This window comes from Dicentrarchus labrax, unplaced genomic scaffold (assembly GCF_905237075.1).
Source record: "Dicentrarchus labrax unplaced genomic scaffold, dlabrax2021, whole genome shotgun sequence".
Lineage (NCBI taxonomy): Eukaryota > Metazoa > Chordata > Actinopteri > Moronidae > Dicentrarchus > Dicentrarchus labrax.
Window position 1 is genome coordinate 24,592,512 of NW_026136702.1, and position 12,552 is coordinate 24,605,063.

Here is a 12,552-nt window from a genome sequence, read left to right on the forward strand (position 1 = left end):
GTGATATAGTGGAAGAGCATGTGACAAAGGCAGACTTGTTTTGTTCATACACATAAATGAATGAATGAGTTAACTCTGACACACACACACACAGACACACACACACACACACACACACACACACACACACACACACACACACACACACACACACACACACACACACACACACACACACAAACTGACCTATGAGGTTTTTGGAGTTAGGTACAGTGTAGAAGTCAGGCAGATAGATCCATTTAATGAGAGCTGAGTTCATCAACACTGGAGTGTTCCACCGCCATGGGTAGTCTGTGGGACACACCAAAAAACACACATACAGGTAGGTACAGGTAGAAGAAGGTTCAGTGTCACACAATTTTTTCTACAGTAGTTTAACTTCAGCACAGCTCTATGTATGTGATGCCACGTGGGTCATAATCTGAAGTTTGCTTTCTACAACAGTCATTGCATATGCGAGAATTTAACATTGTGGCCAAAGCACTGAACTGTACAGCACTCATAAGTTCTATAGAAATACACACTCTGTGACCTGAAGCTGACCCTGACTTTTTTTTCCTCTATATTATTCTACGAATTTAATTATCATTTTCTACATGTGTAGCATGAAGAAACTACAAACTGTAATTTCACTATCAGTGTTGGGCAGTAACTCATTATTAGTAATAATATTACAGTAATAATATTACTTTCTCCATTAACTAGTAACATAACTAATTACTAAAATATTTTAGTAATAATATTACAGTTATTTTTATTGTCACCTGCTATTGAATTGAAATCCAACAATCCAATCACATTCTTGGATTAATTTCTGTAATCGTGGAGGAAACTAGTTTGGATAGTGGAAAAAATATTCCATTACTTTGACTTTAACAAACAAAACTGGATTTCAATCGTTTTAAATCTGAATTTTGGGGAGAATTAGCAATTTTGTGTGGAGTTGCACAAAAGTAATGTAACTCGTAGGATAACTAATTACTGTTGGCAGGGAGCATTAAGTGAAGTAGTATTATTACTTTTAAAAAAAGTAATGAGTAATAAATTACTGGCCACAACCTTCTGTTGTATATTGATAAATACATTTCCCTGATTCCTTGATAACTACATAAACCATACCCACACATAGAAAGTGAGTGAAATACCAAGAATTTGCTTAAAGTGGGGCATTTCAAAGGTGGCAAATCCCACACTGTACAAATAATGTACAAGAAAACAATGAGGTGAAGTGTTTTCCATTATTCTGTCCCCATCGTGTACATCAGTGGTTCCCAACTTGTCAGTGATTGTCAGGAATCCCCAATTGAGACACACCAGGCTGCGGACCCGTATTTGATCAAATCTAACCTCATGGATCCCTGTAATAAGCCCTGATAATATTGAGCGTTGATTAATACTTATGGAGAGTACAGATGCTCTACCCAGACAACATACTGTAGTTGTGTGTTATATAGTAATTTATCAGGACTCACCTATACAGAGAGCAGGCGGGATGCCCACACACAGTAGGTACTGGTAGATCATGAAGATGGACAGGAAGAGACAATATTTGGGCCAGATTCTGGCAATAGCTGCCCGTCGCCGCCTTACCAAGATGGCTACCAACCAACAGCCATGGATTATCACCAGGAAGTTCATCCGCTGGCCAATCACGTTCACCGTCATCAGGAAGCAAATCTTTTAAAAAGAGGGTAGGTTTATGGAGATTAAAAAATAAAGTTTTACAACTCGATTATCCTTTTTTTCTTATGAATAACGTCTCAAAATTATTGCAATAGAAAACTCTCTTGTCAAATCCAGCGATGAGGTGATGTCTCCAAGTTACCTCCAATCCAAACTTGTAGAAGGTGTAGTTGAGCAGGTACTTTAGGCAGGGAATGAGGCCCTGGTCCAGAGTGTCCCTGGTGGCGGCGGGGAACAGAGTGGGGATGGTGGGGGGAGATCGTTGGAGCTGACGGTAGTGGTGAGCCTGGTGACGATACACTGTCGCCTCAAACACCAACAGCATCAGCACTATTAAATGGTTCTGTAAAAAAAACAGTCAGGACATTGATTCAACTCTGAGATGAATTAATGGGCCCTTTAAAGCAGCTTTGAGATGGTGCCAAAGCACTTTACTGGATGAGTAGACTGAACATACAAAGGAAATTAACACTTTAATGTGTAATCTCAGTAATGTAGCTGTACTGTGTACTGTGTCTGCACTTATTTACCAAGGTCTGAGAATTTTTTTTAATTATATTGCCTCCACTGGAATACAATGTATGGAATATAATTAAAATTTTTGGAATTTCATTTATTTTAAAGTCATTATAAGTTTTAACATTTATTTATTTATTTATTAATCTTAGCACTATACATACAGTACACTGTGTTTATACAGTATATTAAACCCTTCATAAACCTAATATAGTAACATTCTTCATTCTTCAACTGGAGCCAGTCAGCTTGATATCGTGCATTTTTCACAGAGTAGGAAACATATATTGAACATACCTTACTGTATCCCAGTACGGTGGCATCTTTCCTGATGCCAAACCATTTGGCTGGATCCACCGGCTCCTTATACAGAGAGGAGTTCTTCATCTCCTCTGGCAACAGGTTGGTTTCATTTGTTAGAGGCTGTGAGGAAGACAGGAAAGAAATTCATAAGCAGGACAATCAACAACTTATCACTCCATCTGCCACTGGAACACATTACTACTGTTAGGTCCAGTTACTCTACAACACAGGTCTCCCAGCCTAATGGGAAAAACAAGAGTGGGAAAATAAGCAGTACTTTTACTTTTTTATTCCTCCTCTTTTTTATGTTAACATAAAAATATTTTTATATGTTAAAAATGTGGATTTCTCCGCCCCTAAAAAGGCACATTTCCTCCTATTTGAGTAATGTTTGAAGCTTCTAGAGGTTTTTTCTTTCATAAACCTTACCTGTTTGAGCTTAATTGCTTCTCCTATCCTTCTTGTCCCCTATTGCAGCCATTGTCTGTCCTGCCCTGTCAATCTGGCAATCTACACATTAAATATTTTTGGGACTCCACTCCTACAGTAGTATAATAATCCACACTTTCAGCGAGAGAGGATAAGATTTTTTTTTATATCTATATCTGTTTCTGAGTGCCACCCCAAAGTTTCCATTTTTAGGTGAAATGTTCCTCTATGAACGGCTGTGGAGACTGGTTCAGCATGAGCATGGAAAAACTCCGCCTGCTGCCTTGTAAACAACTTTAATTGCAGATGCAGAGTGGTTAGATTCAAGAGATTACTATATACAGCTGCAGTAATACAAGAGCTAGACCAATCTCCTCAGCTCGCATGTGTGTGTATTTAACAGCTATTAGTTTCACCGCGGGAGTGAGCGACTAAGGTCTCGTTCAAACCCCGTACTCGTCTTTGATGTGGTGTGTGTGTGTGTGTGTGTGTGTGTATATGTGTGTGAGAGAGAGTCGCTAATACTCCTGTTCCAGTGAGCTCTTGGTCATCCATTAGAGGAATACGGTAGACATATGTCTTGTGACCCCCTGCTGCAGTTCCAAATCCCCTGAATTACTACTCACGTCTCTGAATTTATCAATGAGTGAATGGGCTGTGAATGGGCTCCCAGCTGGAGAAACAACAACTCAGAACTGGTGCGCAGCACTAAAATGAATGATGATACAAATCTGTCCAAGTCAGACAGGTAAGGACATTTTAAACACAGCTCAACAGTCAACAATGTAATCACCACTCGAATGAGCCTAATTAGGATGTTGGTATTAATGGGAAAATGGATACAACATCATGCCTCTTGTAACAGATATACATGATGCAGCGTGTGTGTGTGTGTGTGTGTGTGTGTGTGTGTGTGTGTGTGTGTGTGTGTGTGTGTGTGTGTGTGTGTGTGTGTGTGTGTGTGTGTGTGCATATGTGTGTGTGTGCATATGTGTGTGTGTGCATATGTGTCTTACCCGGCTACAGTTACTGGAGTACTCGACAGGGTTGACAACAGTGAGCTGGTACAGCATCTTACACACAATGATGACACACACCCAGGCTGTGGACAGACAGGAGGCCATGGGCCTGAAGCGACCGTAGGGCATCGCCAGAGACCACAACACCACCAGGACCAGGTTCATCACAGATGGCTACACGGAAAACATGGAAACATTATCATATATGTGAATAGATCATTTATCTCTGAGGCTAACACCAAAACAGTAAATCAGTGACAACATTTTGCTGTTAGTTTGAGAACAGTCACTCAATACGACTATCAATAAATAACCTTAAAATTGATCCTTACTAAGTCCCACCCCTTTTTGCTCTGTGCTCCAATAACAGTTGAGCTATCCTGAGGCTCGGACCTTCCTCCTTGCCTGTACTGCTAGGCTCATTAGACATAGACAACAAACAAATCTTTGAAGGTGGTTTTAAAGATAAAAGTGACACATATATATATATATATATATATATAATGTGGTTGTCTTTTCCACATAGATTCGCCTAGCATATAGCCTATCTAAGTACAGGAAAGAAGAAAGTTGACCGGGGTTTTGACCAAGGCATTGGAGCACAGAGCAAAGGGGGGGGACAGAGTTTCAAAATGCTGATAAGAATTAGAAGTATCTGATTTTCTGTGCAGTGTTTCATTCATTCTTTGTCTGCCTTTACCTCTTCAAGCGCAACCCACACAGAGAAGAAGGCCACCATCTTGAGGATGTGGAGCTCCAGAAGCCGCCAGAGAAACACTTGAACTTTGGTAAGAATGTCAGAGAACCTTCTGGACAGAACCAACAACCTGTCCATCACCAGACCCCACTTACTGGGCATCAGCTCCACTGAGACAGGATGGATGAACAAATTATTAAAGATAATTATTAGTTATAAAGGAACAACACTTTTACTCTGATGATGAATGCACACCTGTTAAATAAAATGTGATTATAAAGTTCAGATTAATTAAGCGGTTTCTAATTATAAATAATTGAAGAATATATGAATGTACTGTTTATCAGTAAGCAGCAATTGGATTGGGAAAGTGAGGCTTTACTATAAACTGCCAGTGTTGTCCTCTTACCTTCGTCTTCAGACTCCTCATCGATGTTCGTCACTAGGTCTTCCTCTTCAAAGTTCACTCCAACGTCACCAGAGCCAATCTGCTCAGTCATCTCACTGTTCTTCTTCCTGGAGGCAGATTGTCTTATTATTTTACTCAGAAGAAATATGATGGCAGGAAACACCACCATAAAAAGCAGAGGTTTGATTATTAATATTAATTTGTTAAGCAGAGATATGGCGGTGAGCACATTCCAGGGAAAAAAGTGGTCTACTGGACCATAGACTTCCATTCATAATCGGTCACATTTTCTTTAAAATTTAACAAATGACTAAATAAAAGAGACTTTGTGCTGCCAATATATTGGCAGCACAAATATAAAATTCAAACATTTCAAATATCAAGATAAATCCAATCCTATTCTTCTGACATAGATGGAGGTCTAATGAGAGGACCCTGTTTCTTTGAAGATACAGTGAAATTAAGATCTAATCCTGTGTCTCTGCGTTCATTGTTTATTTATCTCATCTTATGTGCCATAACTATTCTTAAAAAGTCATTCTTTATACTCATTAATTAATACTCATTGTGAATGCATGTACATATACATACATTTGTCCAGTCAAATGTGATTTGATCGCACATAATGTAAAACTGAACTTTTGGGTTGTATGGAGGAGGAAAATGTGTGGTTGAAGAATGTGGTTGAAGTTTAATTCATTTTTTTTCTCTTTTGGTTCCCAACCTGGATCAAGACTAGGGGCCGACAAAGCTTCACAGGAAAGGAATTTTTTATAATTGTACTTAGATTATTATTATTATTATTATTAATATTATTATTATTATTATTATTATTATTATTCTTTAGATTATAATCCTGCAGTTATTGTGTTCACTGCTTGGGTTCATTGTTCGGTTTATCAGTTGTTTCTACTGTTATACATTAATATAATATGAAATATCCATAAAATAAATCACAGAGTCGGTTTACTCAATGATAGAAAAGGGGTTCCTGGAGGAGAAAGACTGGGAATCTCTGCAATAAACTCCCCCAAATATAAAAAATATGTCACACGACAGAAGACACAGTTAAGGCACCATTTCACTGTGACTTTAAACAACATTGTCCATGAACAATATGACATTTAAAAAACACGAGTAGTGGGAGTGTGTAGGCTGTGTTACTTGTGTCTGGGTGTAACATGCTCCAGGTCAGTGATTCTCATGAAGGGCTTGTGGAAGTAGTGCAGCTGCAGAATACAGGCCAGCAGGAAGAAGCCGGGGATCAGAATGCTGGTGAAGAGTTCGGACAGAGCGAACGTCTCCAGACCGATTGCTCCCAGCCTGAGGACAACGGGGGGTGGGGGGTATGATTACACTCTTATTACTTCAGCACATTGCTCACAGAGTGGAAGGAACACAGAGTTAATAGCCCTGACCCTGTATCTACAGACCTAATTACCACCATAATGTTTTTAAGCTCCTCCTAGTGCTTCTAATGGCTTTTGCAAGAATCCACCAGGCCTGAATAAAAACAACCAATCAGGGATGAGAAACATATAAAGACGCTTTAGGTTGGAAGCTCGAAGATAGTCGAAAGTCTCATTCTCAGGTTCCCAAAGCGTATGTATTTGACGCCCTTGGAACGAGACTCAACAATTAACTGTCTTTCTCTGCTCTGATTGGTTGTTTTCGTCCAGGCCCGAGGGGGTTCTTTCAAATACCGTTAAGAGAACTAGGAGGAGCCAGAGGAACATGATTTGTTTTACAGATTATCTGTCTCATGTTCTACTGTCAGGATATAGTGAAAGTTTCAACAAATAAAAAAGAAAGTTATTCATATAAAAATGACCTACCCAGCTTTAAATATGACAGATATCACAAACTTATAATGACAGCAGAAGCATCCTACAGCTGAAAGAGAGACGTGTCAGCAGGCTAAAGGTGGACACTACCCTAAAGCTTTTGTAAAAGAACATACTGTTCTTCTGTGAAACCGGTTAAGTTTTTCCAGTATCCAGGGAAGTCTTCAAACTGGTAAGTGTAGATGGAGATCAGCACCAGCATGGTGTAGGCCACAACAAGCCACCAGAAGAGCTTCAACAGACGCCTCCACAGAGAATAGTACACCTGGAAAATGTGAACAAGTCGCTCATTACAAGTAATTCTGGAATTAACATTTTTAAGAAAGAAAAAGAGAGTTAAAAAAATTCCAATAAAACATTGTTCTAAAGTGATCTGTGATATGTATCTGAGACATCTGAATAAACTTAGAACCAACCTGATAGAGACACAGGCAGACCAGGAACAGCAGCATGTAGATGATCTTGTATCCAACAAGTTTTCCAGCAAAGGAGACCATGATGAACATGCCTCCGCACACATAGATCCAATACTTGGCGTAACAGCTCATCACCATGCCTCCCAGAACCTTCAGCACCGACTCATTACCAGCCCCCTCTTCTGAACGGGAGAGGAGAGGGAGAAGGCTCAGATGTTGATGGTCAAACAAAAAGTTATCAGGAAGAGACTATAGCTACATCAGGGGTCTCAACCTCAAATTACCGCCAGTTTGAGACCCCTGGTGTACATGGTGAAACAATGTAAGGACAGTTAAGCAGGGAAAGACAAACAGTTCATCCATCTCTTTGTAGAAATATTGTGTTTGCACAAATCTGGAGTTTTAAAAATGTCACCCTCTGGGGACAAATTCAGTTACAGACAACAGTTGTGCCAGGACATGGTCTGAGGAGGCTGACATTCAACCTAAAGCAAATCATGACTGACTTCAAATATCATCAGAGTAAAATGTGTTCATATCTTGTATCCATACTTGTAAATAAAGCAACTTTATAATAAAAAAAAAAAGACTTGCTCTGTAAATGATAAATATAACAACTTCTGATCAACTTCAGTCAGGCAGTGTTTCCTTGCCCTTGTCTCCAAGGTCTTGCTCATGGTGGTACTGTTGGGTCTCTGTAAATAATGTTATAAGGAGTTCGGTCTAGACCTGCTCTATTTGAAACGTGTCCTGAGTTATCTTCTGTTATGAATTGGCGCTATACAAATAAAATTGAATTGAATTGAATTGAATTGAATTCAGTTTTAAATTAACAATTTCCAGTTAGTCCCACCTACTTCTGGTTTAAGCAACACACACGTCCAGTTTAAGCCCTGCCCAGGACGGATACAGATAATGGTGTACTCACTCATCCCTAGACTTCACACTGACTACGTTTACATGCACAAAATATTAATTTTTTGTCCCTTATTATGAAAAAGACAGTATTCCCAGTAAGCTGTTTATATGGCTAAAGAAAATGAATATTCCACTAATATTCCTCTTTACATGCAGCTTACTCTGATTGACCTAACTGTTAATGACGTACTGGACGTCCTTCAGGGGAATTTCCCTCCTTTTCAAACTGCAGTCATGTTGCTCCCGTGCTAAAGGTGGAACAGCTGGAGCCGTTTGAGGCATTTTGCCTTTTTGCACTGGTGATATTATTAACATTGTCATACTTGGAATAATAGTGGAAAATGTGTGTGCATGTAAACTTAGTCATTGTTTAAGATTGCATTCAGTTTAGAATGTAACTTTTACTTGGGAACGTAAATAATGATGATATTTAGTTTTCTGTAAACTACAGAAATAACTGAATTCAATCAAAGTTTGTATAAACAGCTTGGGACGTGTGAATAAATGGTGCAAGGCTCCAGCAGAAGTTGTTGTGGTTCAATATAGAGTGCTGCAGGGACCACATATTTTGAACAATATGGACGTATTTCATGTTGTAGAACAAAAGGTGAAAATATCTTAAGCTTGTGTTAACCACAGACCTTATTTTCAGACATCTAACCAAAAAAACATGTTTAAGAAGGTGCTAAAATGCTAACTAGTTTCTGGGTTTTAGGCTCTATTCCATCCCTGTTTGTAATGTCAGAGTGAGTCAATTGAATGTTTGTGGGTGTAAAAGATGTCAGACCTCCTGTAGTGACTTCCTGTAGTGGTGTGGCCATTTTCCTCTTCTTGCTGAAGTTATCCTTCACTGACTGACGTACCAGCAGCCAGAAGGTTAAAGTGAACAGAAGCTGGAGAGAAAAAGAGTGAGATTGAAAAACGGAAAATAATGCAGAGACAAGAATTCAGTTCTCTGGGTTTCTGGAGAGCTGAGAAAGGCGTCTCTAACCAGCAAAACAATCATCCCATTGGATGTTCAAAATCAACGCAATTCTGAACTTTTTCAAATTGAATTTTTTTGCTGCTGAACTTTATTATCAAAGAGAGCAGACTTTTGGAACAGCCTCTCTGACTCTCTGCAAGCATTAGGGACATATGTAAGACATCTCAGGCCACTGTCAGTGCATCAGTATCTGACTTCATTTATAAGATTAACATCCTTTTTGTCTCACTCCAGATGTGACAGTATACAGTATGCTGTGATTTATCCTTTAGAAAAAGAGAGAGAGTTCTCTCTACCCAGCAGTTTGGCCCCCATGCTGGTACTATGTGGAGGAACGTGTGTTGGATTTGGCTGTGATATATACTGCATGTAATCTGGCACAACCAGGAGTTCACTCACAACATTTTGTCAACAAGTAACAGGCTGTACTGGCTGAGCTCTTCCCTCGTAGTGCTGCGTGGAGAGATGAGCCATGCTATATCTGGTTTTTATCACTCAGCTTTATGGACAAGCTCAAGTTTCCAAGAGCCACACTCCACAGTCAGTGGTGAAGGGTTATATTTAATGATAAATATCACACACAAGTCGAGCAGCATCTGCGCTCTCATCTTACCATAGCTCCCAGTCTTAAGCAGGGGTACTGGGCTCTGTCCAGCCCCAGTTGTCTGAGGCTCATGGTTCCCACAGTGGTGGGCAGTTCAGGCTGAAGCTCCATGGCCCAGACGTACTGCAAGCAGCACAGACCCAGGCCGTAGAGCAGGATGAATGGAGAGCACAGTGTGGCTGCATGCCGTCTGCAAAAAGAGAGACAGAGGTTGAAACCCTGAAACAACACATCAGTGTGGGTTCAGTCGTAATGCAACATGGGAAATCTACACTACTGTATTAAAAAACTTGAAAACTAAATTTCTTTAGTTAACGAGACCAAACACTCACAGCACAAGCAATATATGTAGGAATCTATAAATACATTCCCCAAGCATCAATTAAAACTGGACCCGAGTCATTGTGACTTGGACTCGAATCGACTCAAGTCACTGTTTTAATGACTGTGCAGCTTGACTTAAGAGAAAATAAATGACTTGAGACTGGACTTGGACTTAAGTTAAAGACTTGTGACTCGATTTAAGACATGATGAATGTGTTGTTCCTTTTATGTTTTCAGTTAAAATATTAAATATATAAATATAAAAAATATTCAGCCTGTCTGTGTAACATAACCCAGTATGGGAGTGGACACTGGGAATGGGACTGTCATGATTGGATGAATACCCTGTCAGTCAAGCTCCTTGCGGTGCTACCTGATACCTACTCATCATCATCATCATCATCATCATCATCATGCCTGTTCTAAGAATCATCACTTTCAGATTCAAGAGTTGGAAGAAAGGCCAACTGCTGAATGCAAGACCTGCTCATTGACAGCCAGACTACAACCTCAAACTGCTCATCATTTGAAGACTCATTCAGATCAGTAAGTGTCTGTGGTGTTAGCTAAAGTTAGCCAGATAGTCTGTTCTCTCACAACTCTCTAGCTTGCTAAAGTTAGCCTGATAACGTCTGATATCACTAACCAACCCAATCATCAGAATAAAGCATTGTCATTGTAACGTTACATTTCTTCAAACTATGGATATACTTTTTCTAACAGTTTCAATAAATTGGTCAATAATATCATTATTACACAGGCACTAAAAGCTTGCCTTCATAAAGACCAGACAGTGCAGGTAATGCTGCACTGTCTTTGGGGGCATGGTCTTGACTTGGCATCACTTCTGACTTGACTTGCCCAAAAAAATGACTGGGGACTTGCTTGACACTTGGAGCAATGGCTTGAGTCACACGTCTGCATGTCCTATTTAAACATAATCTGATTCCTGTTCTGATCTGTCAGTGCTACAGGTGTTAACAGTACCTGGAACGCAGGATCCAGATGAGACAAGCCCACAGCAGCAGCACAAAGGTCAGCCAGCTGTGGTACGTGATGCTCCACACCTGAACAACATAGAAACAGCACACGAGAACAGAAACAAAGCCGGTCTGTAAGATCCATAATGTGATGCTGCTTTGGTATGCTGGTACTACTATAGGCTGACAGGAAGGTTGTGATCATAACTAATTACAGTAAGTTCCATTGTGATGATTGAATAGACTGAGATAGCAATGTGTACTGTATTGGTCTCATGTCAATCCTGGATTATTCTTTTAGTTACCATCATGGCAATGAGTGCACAGACGTAGCTCTGCTGCATGACCACCTTTCCCAGCAGGAAAAACGGACTTTCACTCTGTTGGCCACTGGGGGCGCCGCTATCACCTGTCAAAAATAACAGTCCTCTCAGTATATAAAGCATTACATAGAAACAAACAAACCAGCAGAGGAAGATCTTCAAAACATGTGGTCTGTATCAGTGGTTCTCAACTGCTCTCACCTTGGGACCCACAATTTCCCTCGGCCATTAAGTTGCAACCCACTTTTATAGAATTCGTACCAAGCAAATGTATTTAAAAATGGGTTAGTAAACACATATACAATGTCATCATGGCTCTTTTTAACATAAAACAACAAATATTTTCATCCCTGGAATCAGAGCGCATTCCTCTAATAAAAACTGAGTATGAACACCACAACTGTGTGCTGCTGAATATATGAATAAAGTTAACATCATAACATCATTTTCACTCTACAGACATTTGTAGTAGTTTAAATAAATATAGCATAAATAAATGTATAAATATAGAACAAATGTAGAAATAAATAAAAAAAGGTAAAAATATAGAAAGAGCCATTTCAATAAATATATATAAATATATAAATAAATGAATGAATGTAGAAATGCATAAATAAATACATGTAAAAATATTTTCCATTACCAGAATTATTATTTTTTTATTCTATTTTATACTTTTGTCATTTTTTGTCCTTCATACCCATAGTCCATGACCCCCCAGTTAAGAATGCATGTTCTATATCATGGTATGAGAAGTCCTTTTGTCTGTTTATTACAGCTCAATACGTCAGATTACAGCAGCTCATCCTCCTCCCCAACTTTCTTTTTAGCATAAAAGGCATTCAATTGTTTATTCTTTGAATGTATATGTTGACCAGTTATGACGTCAGATATGGTTGAATTAAAACTGACACAGCGTTGGATAGACAGATGGCTAAATCAACATTTTTTTATCATTTCTATCATCAGTGTACACAACAACAACATGAATTCCTGGAGGAGCTCTTTCCATTTGCTGAGCTGCTGTCATCAAAAGGATGATTGGCCCAGCTGTCTAAGAGCCCTGAGAGCAGAGATGGGACTTTCTGAGAATGTATTCATT

The 12,552-nt window shown here is 39.3% G+C and overlaps 1 protein-coding gene across 3 annotated transcripts in view; it reads right to left on the reverse strand.

Moving 5' to 3' along the window:
• The window catches only part of piezo1 (piezo-type mechanosensitive ion channel component 1), an 87,071-nt gene that overhangs the window by 27,585 nt on the left and 46,934 nt on the right, over positions 1–12,552 (reverse strand). For 2 of the 3 annotated variants that reach the window (XM_051422617.1, XM_051422599.1), the window contains exons 10-23: positions 11,433–11,536; positions 11,135–11,214; positions 9,833–10,013; positions 9,022–9,127; positions 7,317–7,498; positions 7,017–7,165; positions 6,221–6,379; positions 5,057–5,163; positions 4,651–4,817; positions 3,948–4,124; positions 2,497–2,622; positions 1,826–2,026; positions 1,473–1,677; positions 187–291 (exon numbers count right to left, since the gene is read on the reverse strand). In XM_051422617.1, the coding sequence (XP_051278577.1) occupies positions 187–291; positions 1,473–1,677; positions 1,826–2,026; positions 2,497–2,622; positions 3,948–4,124; positions 4,651–4,817; positions 5,057–5,163; positions 6,221–6,379; positions 7,017–7,165; positions 7,317–7,498; positions 9,022–9,127; positions 9,833–10,013; positions 11,135–11,214; positions 11,433–11,536 (2,049 nt within the window). The remainder of the gene's footprint in view (positions 1–186; positions 292–1,472; positions 1,678–1,825; positions 2,027–2,496; positions 2,623–3,947; positions 4,125–4,650; positions 4,818–5,056; positions 5,164–6,220; positions 6,380–7,016; positions 7,166–7,316; positions 7,499–9,021; positions 9,128–9,832; positions 10,014–11,134; positions 11,215–11,432; positions 11,537–12,552) is intronic. The other variant, XM_051422608.1, reaches the window with a different exon arrangement.